Raw genomic sequence first — 10,320 nt, 5'->3', positions numbered from 1 at the left:
TCTTCTTTATCTTGTGTTTTTATTTATATTATTTTTAATTTATTATTATTGTAATTTTATTTCATTTCTTTGTTTTTTGTTTTTGATTTCTTCTTCGATTGTTTTAATATCTTCACTTGTCCAATCTTTTGTTTTATCTTTGAATTCTTCTTTGTTTTTCTTTATTATTTTATTCTTTCTTATTGAATATACTTCTTGGAGGATGTTGTACATTCTCTTTATCTTCTTATTTTTTATGTATTTTTAATTATTCTCGTTTCACAACTTCACTTCTTATTCTTTTATTTTTCAATTTAATTTCATTTATTGTTAATAATTTAGATTTATTATTTGTATAATGTTTATTATCATTATATTTACATTGTCTTTTAATTGTTTTTATTTGTGTTCTTCTTTTTCTATTCACTTTTCTCTTGTTATTTCTTTTATTATTATTATTATGTGTTTTATTGTTATTGAAGTTCTTTCTTTTCTTTGAACTTAAATACCTGTTTGTTGTTTGATTTTCTTTACAAGACTCTATGGTATTACTCAATAGCCATGGCAACAAAATTTGTATTTCTGCATTTTTTTTGAAAAATAAATAAAAAATAAATTTTTTTGATAATTAGTTTATGAAAAAGGATATTGAATATTTTTACTATATTACCCTTTAATAGTAAAACTGTGATAATATTATTTATATCAGAAAAAGTAGGAATAGTAAAAAAAAACAAAAGTTTAAATAAGAGTAACAAAAATTTATAAAGTAATAATAGTTAATTGTCTATTCTTCTTTCTTATACGCTTGGGTTGATTTAGATAACATAAAAACTTTTTGAATGAGCCATTGGAAAAGCACATGTAAATAATAAACAACAAATCCAAATATCCATCCTAGATAATGAACAAATAACATTGCACTTAAACGATAACGCTCTCCTTTCCAAGGTGCTAGAAATAAGTTTTAAATAAATGATAATAAAGAAAGAACAAACAAGAATGTGGATAGTATAACATAAATGACAAATTTAATCCAGTTGCATATGAAAAAGGAACCATAACATAAAAAGCCAATAGAAGGAATAAAAATACACCAAAGAAATAATAACCAAAGAACTGTCTAATTGTTGGACGAGTATTAGTTACATTAAAAACAATTGGCATTAAAAATTGAAAGGTATGTTGAATAAAATACATTGGTTTTTCAAAGAATAATATATTCTTTTTTGTATCTGGAAAAATTAATGCCACAGCAGGAAGACATGAACAATAATATAAAAATGGCGTATGTTGTGGAAAGAAGAATAGAACTATTGATTGAACAAGAAGTACACAATGACATGGCATAAATATTGAAACAATAACACCTCTTAAATATTTGTAAATGAGTTGCATTATAAAGAAAAAGATACAAAGACAACCAAGAATATTATAGTACCATTTCTTTTCATTTCTATGTACTGTAGATGTTTTAGGAAATATTAAATAACATAGAATTAAATCAACTAAACAAAATGGAATAGCAAAGAGCAATTGATGAATATTTTCTCTTGGCGATACTGTCCAAAATCTTTCATCATCGTTTTTGATTGCGATATTAATTAGTCCTTGTTCTAATATGTCGATAATAGGACTCATCCATGTTTCAATAAAGATATTAAATTGATTCATAAACAAATCAAGCATTGTACATTTGTAGATATAAAAAAAATGAAAAAAAAGGGTTTTATAAATATATTGAAACCAAAGTATTTAAAATAATTTTTATTTAAATGAATATAAATCCTTTAAACTCTTTTTTCAATTTCATTTATTAAAAATTAAACAAAAAATAAACATTTTGAAATTTCATTTAGCTTATGCGAAACATTTAATGAAAGCATAAATAATTCCTCCAATACCACAGCAAATGAGCCATAACAACAAACAAATTATAAAGTCAGTATCAATAGCTCTAGTTTTCCACCAAATAGCCAATGGTGGAATGAAAATACAAAAAATAAGTATAATCAATGTATCTGAATCTCCCATAAAGTTTATTAATTAATAATTTTTTTCAAAGTTCCTTTTTTAATAGAATCCCACGTATTGACACATAATGAGTAGTTTATTTTTAATTATTCTAGAATATTCGGTTGTTTTAAGCATACTTTTTATTTAATTTAAAAAAATAATTAACTAACCCTAATAATAGGGTTTATATAAAAAAAAAAATTTATTTATATTATTAAAATACACATTCAGTTCCAATACCCTTATGTGTTATTGGTTCATAGGTGTGTAATATTAAAGAAAGAATTATTTTATATACTGTTTCATTTACCTTATATGTAAATGGAAATCAATAATTCTACCAAAATTATCTTTTGACATAAAAAATTCTTTTCTGTATTGTTTTATTCTTGAGTGATACTTTTTTTATTTTTTAAAATAATTAGTGAAATTGTTTATTCATCAAATAAGGTAATGTTTTTGTTTTGTTTTATTCTTCTATGTTTTTAAAATTAATCAAATAATAGTTGATGATTTATATATTTTATTAAATGTTGTTTTAACTAAAAGCCAAATACATCACAATCCAAAATTTGTAAAGATAATTATTTTTATTAATTTTGGTATTATAATAAAAAAATAATAAATTACTATTAAAAATGAAGAAACAAAAAGTAGATAATTAAGTATTAAAGAAGTATTTTCTATTGTTCATTGTTCTGTGGAGATTAATTAATCCATTTGTTTTTACATTGTATTTTCATAGTCTATTAGCTTATTCTTTGACTTTAGTTGTTGAATTATGATAATTTCATTTTCTCATTTATTTGATGTGGAATAGAATATTTTAAACATCAATTATTTAAATATTCATTATTTAATTTTTTTTTAATTTGATGAATATTAAAATTGTTCTTCTTTATTTTCTTATTTTAAGGAGAGTATATAATTACTACTGTATTACTATTGGCTAATATTCTTTTTAGCCTCAACCACTAGACCCTTTTCCTTTGATAATCTTATATCATCAATTATACTTGTATTCTAACAAGTAATAATAACACCTTTATAAATACCTATTCTTTTATTGTCAATGATATTCTGTCATTGTAATTAATAAACATTGTTATTCTTCTAGTGTTGATTAAGATGTTTTTCTAACCAATATAATATCATAACCAGTCCATAACTAGGTGATTTGAATGATGATAATATTTTAGGATTCTATTGAAAATGAAGATAAAACAATGAATTATTTCTTTTTCTATAAGTTAATTTATTAACAAATAATTTTTAGAACATACTTTGAAAAAATAATTATTAAATAAAAAAAATATATTTAATTATAATTGAAATGGTAAGTTATGAATGTTATAGTTTGTTATTAAAAAAAGGTAAAACAGTTTATAAAGGCTTAACAGTCAGTACTTAAGTGATGTAATAATTATATAGATAAAGTAAACCTAATTGACACAATGATTCACTGAATAAAAGAAGTAGTATTATTCTTATAATTGACCCCGTTAATACAAATAGAATATCAAAATAACATAAAAAAATGAGTAACCCAACAAAAAATATAATAAAAATAATAAAGTAGTTAATTAAGTGTTAACAGAACTTGTGTCTATTGTTCCTGGGTCAGGGGAGACTAATCCCGTCAATGAGTCTTCATCATGTATTTCAAAAACATATGTTTGGTTGTGGTAGAAACAATGTTCTATGACGTCCATCATGTTTTTAATTATAAGGTTTTTGATTTCTTTAGTGATATCAATTTCGATTTTTAATTCTTTAATTAATTTAATACTTTCCGCATTTATTAGCCCATTAATCCAAATTACTACTCCAATTATTTTGACATCCTTTAATTTATCTACTTTCATTAGCCTATTTTTCAATTCCTTATTCATATTTCTTTTCTTCCAATAGGCTCCATTAATATTATGATCTGCCACAATAGTCATATCAAATATTAGACCAGTTTTATTCTTTTTATATGGTACATATATATCTGGTCTTTTATGATATAGTCCATCACTTTTTGGCATTATTTGTTTGTTCAATATCATAGTGATGTCGTTGTATTGGAACACTGTTTCATATGGGGGTTTCTTGTATTGTTTATTTCTTGTGTATTTTCTTATTAACCCCTCCCATATGATGATGCCAATATGGTCATGTTTTTCTATTTGTGATTTCTTATGACCAATGCAAGATAGTAGAATGTGTTCTACTGTGGATATCTTGTCTTTACAAAGTGGGCAGTACTTTAATCTTTCATTTTTTAATATTTTATCTTTCCTGTACCCACTAAATATTGCTCTATCTTGTATTTTAGTTAATTGGAGAAATGCATTTTTCTTTATATTGATGGACTTCCATACATTGATTGTAGTAGTTTTATCTACCCCTTTTGACTCGAACCATCTTCTAAAATGTCAACTTGTTTGATTTCCATTTTTGATGTATTTGTTGGTCATTATTTTATTTATTTTTAATACTACTTCTTTTTCTTTTTTATTTTCAATCCCTTCATTTATTATTTCTTCTATTTGAGTTTCTGTGATTTTATGACTTAGTGCTTTTTTAATTCTATTCCATATTCCTTTCTTGGAATACCATCTATCTATTATGTTATTTCCTATTTCACTCTCTCTTGTACAATAGTACATTATTGTTCTAATTAATTCAATAACATATTCGTCCCTTAGGCTTATTAATCATTCACCAATTTCATTTATAGGGACATATAGACGGTCTTTGGAGTTACAACTAATGTATTTTGCCTTTCTTAAATATTTTCTTATCTCCAAATCCATTCTATCTAGGTCAGCTACCTTCCAATTTAATACTGATGCTGAATATCTGAAGATGGGTATTACTTCAGTATTAATTCTTGTAATATAACTTCTATTACTACATTCATCAGTATTTATCTCTTCAATTTTCTTCATCATCTTTTATTTGATGATTTTACAATTGAAGGTATCACTAATTTCATCTGACTACCATACACCTAAATATTTATACAATTCCTCTCCTTCAATTATTGGGATGTTTTGCATTCCATCTGGTATTTTATTAATGTTCTTTAATACCATTCCTGATTTCTTTTCATTCATTTCCATCCTTATTCCACTTATTATTTGTTTAATTTCATTGTGGATTGTTCCCATCTCTTCATTACCTTGTGTCATTATTCTCAATTCATCCATATACAATGTATGGTTTGATTTTGGGAACTTCTCTTCTATGATTTGAGAAATTATATTCATTTTGATGATGAAGAGTAGAGCTGATAATGAATCATATTGTAAAATTCATCAATTTAATACATCCTAGATATTCGTTGTATTTATATCATATGAATATCTTCAATCTGTTCATCATACTTTCTACAATGTCTATGATGACACCCTCTACATTAAAATATTTAAGTGATTCTATTACCCATTCATGATTTACTGAGTCATATGCTTTCTTAATGTCATAATATGACTCTACATATTTTGGGTATTTTTCTTCTTTCTGCTGCTTTAACATATAACTGTTAATTAATCCTTCTTTAGCAGCAAGAGATTGCAGTTTACATCATAATTGATTTTTACTAATTTTTAATGATTCACTATTCATGTTAATTCTATTGTGAATCTTCTCTTTCAATATGGAGGTAAATACTTTCATTATTACATTTGTACAACTGATATGATGGTAATTAGTGACATCGTTCATATCACCTCATTTGTGGATTAGTATAGTTCTTCCACTTACCATGTCTAGAGGGATGTTTTCATTGAAGTTTAACCATTCATTGAAGATATTAAGAATGGACTCTCTTGATGATGACATTCTCTTCTAATAATACAAATATATAGTGTCAATACCTGGTGCTTTCCAATTACTTATTTTCATCATTCTTAAATTTAAATCATCCAATATGATGATGACACTATCATAATTCCTGTATCTTTCATTCCACGAGGTGATTTGTTTTATTTTCAAATGTTCTTTATTTAATATCACCTGTGTTTCATATAACGATTTCCAATATTCTAAAGTAATATCGTTATTTGGGTATATTTCATTTTGTGGGTCTTTCTTCTTTATTTTCATTTTGTTATTAGAATCAAACATGATTTTATTTGTATTGATTCTGACCCTTTCATTCTTATTAAATTTAATTCTTTCTTTAATCATCGTCATCATATATTTTAGGTACTTTATTCTTTCTTGTGATTTAATTTTAATTTCATCTTCATCTTGTTCATTTAATCTCATGATGTATTTTATTCTGTACCATTTCCTTCCCTTGACTAGATCTTCTAATCTATTTATTTTCCTTAGGATTTCTTTTATTTCATCAAATTTATCTCATTTAAATTTACTTTAGAGATAATAATACATACACATTGAAATTATTTTCATATCTTCTTGCAGATTTTCTATTCTGCTTCCTGACCATATCCATTATTATTTATTTCTCTTATTAATTTATCTGATTCTTTCATTTTCCAGTAGTAATTAATATTTACACATTTATCTATTTTCATTTCTTTAAGTTGAATGATGATAGAGTTAAGATATTCATCATCAATATCAATAGAGTTATTTTTCATATTAATGTTTTTTATTATTGGATTACATTCCACTTTCTATAATTGAGTTCACTTTCATTTTAATATATATTTTAGTTGTTTATTTTATGTGACTTTTTAATATTATTAATGTATTCTTTATCATTATTTACATTATTATTTATTGTTTTTATTATATTTTCTATTTGTTCATTTCTTAATTTCTTATTTAATTTCTTATTTAACCAATTAATTGCAAATCAATACAACATATCAATTAAAATTCTATTTGTTTGATTTGTTGTGTTTTCTTCTCTTCTTGATTGATTATCATTTCTTGTTTTTTGATATTCAGTGTTTTGTTCTCTTCTTCTTCTATTTCCAGAATTGTCTTTTTCATAGTTGTAGTTTTGTTCATTTATATTGTCCATGATGATGTTCTCAGTATTTGTTGTGTATTTGTTGTGTATTTATCACTAGAGTCATTGTTTTCTTCTTCTCCAGTTCCTTCTGGGATAAAAAATATAATAAAAACTAAATAAGAAGAGAAAAGATTATTTATTCAAATAACACTTTTGGAGACATTAAACAATAACTAAAAGGAAATTTTTGTATTAAACAAAAATTAAATTTTGACTTTTATTCATAAAAAATAAGAAGACTAGTTAGTTAATTAAAAGATAATAACTAACATCAACAAATAACCAAAATTAACTTAAAAACTAATCAATTAACTTCAACAAGTATGTCAATTTAAGAACTTGATGAAGTGGAAGCAGTAGCAACGCATGAATTATCTCCAGTTGCTGCCATAATCAATGCAACAATAAATCCATACAAAGCGAGGGCCTCTGAGAAAATTAGACAAATAAGCATACCGACGAAAAGTTTTGGTTGTTGTGCAGCTCCTCTCACACCACAATCACCAGAAATACCAATTGACATACCTGAAGCCAGACCACACAAACCACAAGTTAATCCAGCTCCAAGATCCAAAAAGGCACGATTAAGAGAATATTCAGATTTATTTACATTAATAAAAAGCACAATACAAACGATAAGTCCATACAAACCAATAACACCAGCAAAAACAACTGGAAAAAGTGATCTCATAATGAATTCGGGTTTCATAACACCAACTGAACTAATACCAACTGAACTTTTAGCAGTTCCATATGCACCACCAAATACAGTGAAAACAATAGAAGCGGTAATTCCCATTGATCCAAAAAATGGTGAATAAACTGGACATAACTCAGTAACTGAACGAAGAAGGACAGACATCAACATGATTGTTTTGTTTTTTGATGATTTTTAAGATGACTTAAAAGTTCTTAAGCTACTAAAAAATAAAAAAAATTCAAATAATGGAATAATTATGTTTTTGTAATTTAATTAAAAGGGGTTTTTGTATTAAAATGAGTAAGTTAAAAGAATTAGTTCTATACAGAAAAAATCAATGTAAAGTACTGATAAACAAAAATAAAAAATGTATTTACCCTAATTGTTTTTCTTATTCTTTTTTCTAATATTTATGTTTTATATGTGTTATATATAACAAATATGAAAATAACAAAATTATTAAAAAAAAGATTCAATTTTAAGAAGATTATAACTATTGAAAGAATGAATAAACTCTTAATTACTTTTTATTATGAAAGACTGAGAAAGAAAAAAAAAGATAATCAAAGTACTACGTAGATTGTTCTTACAGAGAATAGTATATTCTTATTTCTTCGTTAATGGTTAAACGAGGAAAAAAATTTTATAATTTACAAATGACTTTAAAAGAAAACTATAAATGAAAAACAAAAAGAGCAATGCGATAATAGAAAATTCTAATAAGAAAAGAAGGGGATAAATTGTTCTATCGAAGAGGAAAAGAATTTGAAGAATTACAAAGGAAAAAATTCTGAGGTGATGGAACCTTTTTTAGTTCGAGTCTTTTAAAGAGATTTTAGTAAAAACAAAGAAAATCAGATCATGTTGGCACTCTTCGCCATCCTCTTTGTTGCGTATGGACAGTATACGTGTTCTTCTGCTACAAAATTTAATTTGCCACAATACCATACATCACTTGTATTTGGTAGCAATACACCTAAATCTAAAGTTGCACCTGAATCAGGTTCTTTAAAAGAGGTTCAAGGACAATATTTTGTTACATCAGTTGGAGAAGATATGGAATCTCTTCTTGTTAATATTAATACATGTTTTGCTACAACTAATTTACCAACAGAAATTTACATATTTGATTCATGTAGTGATGAAGGAGTTGCTCAAAACAAACTTGCAGAATCAGGTATTGATAATTCATGTAGTGCTTCTAGTGAATATCCAATTGTTAATTTCCATGCAGTACAAGGAAAAACTTATTATATATTAGTTAAATTAATTGAAGAAAATGTTGAGGGTACAGTTTCTCTTGCAATTGATCAATCATATGAAGATAATTCACATATTGAATGTGATGTTGCACGTTCAGTCCCAGAAGAAAATGGAGCAACTATTTTCCCATATTCAGACCAAGCACAAATTGTAAGAAGTGAAGTACCAGAAACTAAAGTAGAATGTACAACATCAGCACCAACATTATGGTACAAATTTAAAGGAGATGGAAAATATGTAGTTATTAATACATGTAATTATTATACTAATTTTGATACAAGACTTGTTGTTGTTGATACTCTTAATAACGGTAAATGCAATGGTGCTAAATGTGTTAAATTCGCTGATGATGGATGTGGAAAAACTTCATATTCATCTATTCTTGTTCTTAAAACAGAAGCAGAAAAGATTTATTATGTTGGTGTTTCAGCTGCTGCAAATCAAGAAGGTCAATTCGAAATTAGAATGGATCATTTAGCAGATTCTATTCCATCTGTTTGTTCACGTGCACTTCCAATTCAAGAATTACCATTTTCAAGATCAATTGATGTTCCAGATGTATGGCCAACAGGAAAACCATCATGTATTTCCTATCATACTGATGTAAGACCAGTTTATTTATCATTTGTAGGATATGGAAAACCAGTTGTAATTTCTACATGTAAGTCAGTTGACTCTAATTTGAAACCAATTGGAGTAGCAGTAGAATTAGTAAATAATTGTGAAGAAGAAAAATGTGCAGTTGATACTAGTAACTCTAAAGAATTTGGTTTATGTGGTGAAAATAATTATCTTGTCGTTGATATGGAAGTTGGAAAAACTTATTACATTAAAGCTTATTGTCCAGATGGTCCATGTGAAATGACTATTAATATGTATGAAAAAACTGCTTCACACGATAGATGTGATACTGCACTTGAACTTAATGACCCAGGAGTATTTAGTGAAGCTGCAGTTGTTGAAAATCTTGAAGAATCAATTCATGGATGTAATTCATTAGCTAAAACAGATCCAGGATTATGGTATAAATTTGTTCATACTAAATCTATCCCTGATGAAAAATATACTATCTTTGCTATGAACGCACAAAGAAGTAAAATTGGATATATTGAATTTTCTAATGGATGTATGCTTATTGAATGTGAATCTCTTCAACAAGGAGAAGCTCATCTAAGTTTCAGTTCTGATGAAGAATATCAACTTATTTTTGTTTATCCTGACTCTACTGATCATCAACAAGCTTTAATTGTTCAATTTGTTAGTGAAGAATCTACACCATTCTATAAATGTCAAGATGCTCTTGATGTTCAACTTCCATATACTGCTCTTCATACATTCTCTAATACAAAAACAAGACAAATTTTGTTCAATGAAATGGCACCAG

The 10,320-nt window shown here is 25.9% G+C and overlaps 3 protein-coding genes across 3 annotated transcripts in view, besides 14 other annotated features; 1 reads left to right on the top strand and 2 right to left on the bottom strand.

Moving 5' to 3' along the window:
- Nucleotides 1–568: a repeat region.
- Nucleotides 569–575: 7 nt separating this feature from the next.
- Nucleotides 576–610: a sequence feature (AT_rich).
- Nucleotides 611–766: 156 nt separating this feature from the next.
- Nucleotides 767–1,668, bottom strand: EDI_187850 (uncharacterized protein; the record flags this gene model as incomplete). The annotated part of the gene is made up of 2 exons (XM_001740153.1): nucleotides 767–933; nucleotides 978–1,668. 2 exons carry the CDS (start codon nucleotides 1,666–1,668, stop codon nucleotides 767–769), a joined length of 858 nt encoding a protein of 285 aa, XP_001740205.1.
- Nucleotides 1,669–1,731: 63 nt separating this feature from the next.
- Nucleotides 1,732–1,818: a sequence feature (AT_rich).
- Nucleotides 1,819–2,017: 199 nt separating this feature from the next.
- Nucleotides 2,018–2,039: a sequence feature (AT_rich).
- Nucleotides 2,040–2,132: 93 nt separating this feature from the next.
- Nucleotides 2,133–2,217: a sequence feature (AT_rich).
- Nucleotides 2,218–2,395: 178 nt separating this feature from the next.
- Nucleotides 2,396–2,419: a sequence feature (AT_rich).
- A 58-nt stretch (nucleotides 2,420–2,477) lies between these two features.
- Nucleotides 2,478–2,527: a sequence feature (AT_rich).
- Nucleotides 2,528–2,575: 48 nt separating this feature from the next.
- Nucleotides 2,576–2,635: a sequence feature (AT_rich).
- Nucleotides 2,636–2,641: 6 nt separating this feature from the next.
- Nucleotides 2,642–3,202: a repeat region.
- Nucleotides 3,203–3,245: 43 nt separating this feature from the next.
- Nucleotides 3,246–3,325: a sequence feature (AT_rich).
- Nucleotides 3,326–3,546: 221 nt separating this feature from the next.
- Nucleotides 3,547–3,567: a sequence feature (AT_rich).
- Nucleotides 3,568–7,075: a repeat region.
- Nucleotides 7,076–7,304: 229 nt separating this feature from the next.
- Nucleotides 7,305–7,841, bottom strand: EDI_187830 (vacuolar ATP synthase 16 kDa proteolipid subunit; the record flags this gene model as incomplete). The annotated part of the gene is made up of 1 exon (XM_001740152.1): nucleotides 7,305–7,841. One exon carries the CDS (start codon nucleotides 7,839–7,841, stop codon nucleotides 7,305–7,307), a length of 537 nt encoding a protein of 178 aa, XP_001740204.1.
- A 53-nt stretch (nucleotides 7,842–7,894) lies between these two features.
- Nucleotides 7,895–7,952: a sequence feature (AT_rich).
- Nucleotides 7,953–8,077: 125 nt separating this feature from the next.
- Nucleotides 8,078–8,142: a sequence feature (AT_rich).
- Nucleotides 8,143–8,534: 392 nt separating this feature from the next.
- Nucleotides 8,535–10,320, top strand: part of EDI_187720 (uncharacterized protein) — a gene marked incomplete at both ends in the record, with an annotated part of 1,896 nt that continues 110 nt past the window's right edge. The window contains one exon of the mRNA XM_001733447.1: nucleotides 8,535–10,320. This exon is cut by the window's right edge and continues 110 nt beyond it. Within this exon, the coding sequence (XP_001733499.1) occupies nucleotides 8,535–10,320 (1,786 nt within the window).

This window comes from Entamoeba dispar, genomic scaffold (assembly GCF_000209125.1).
Source record: "Entamoeba dispar SAW760 scf_1105229462759 genomic scaffold, whole genome shotgun sequence".
NCBI lineage: Eukaryota > Evosea > Mastigamoebida > Endamoebidae > Entamoeba > Entamoeba dispar.
The sequence above is the reverse complement of the archived record's forward strand: the minus strand, read 5'-3'. Positions and strand labels throughout refer to the sequence as shown.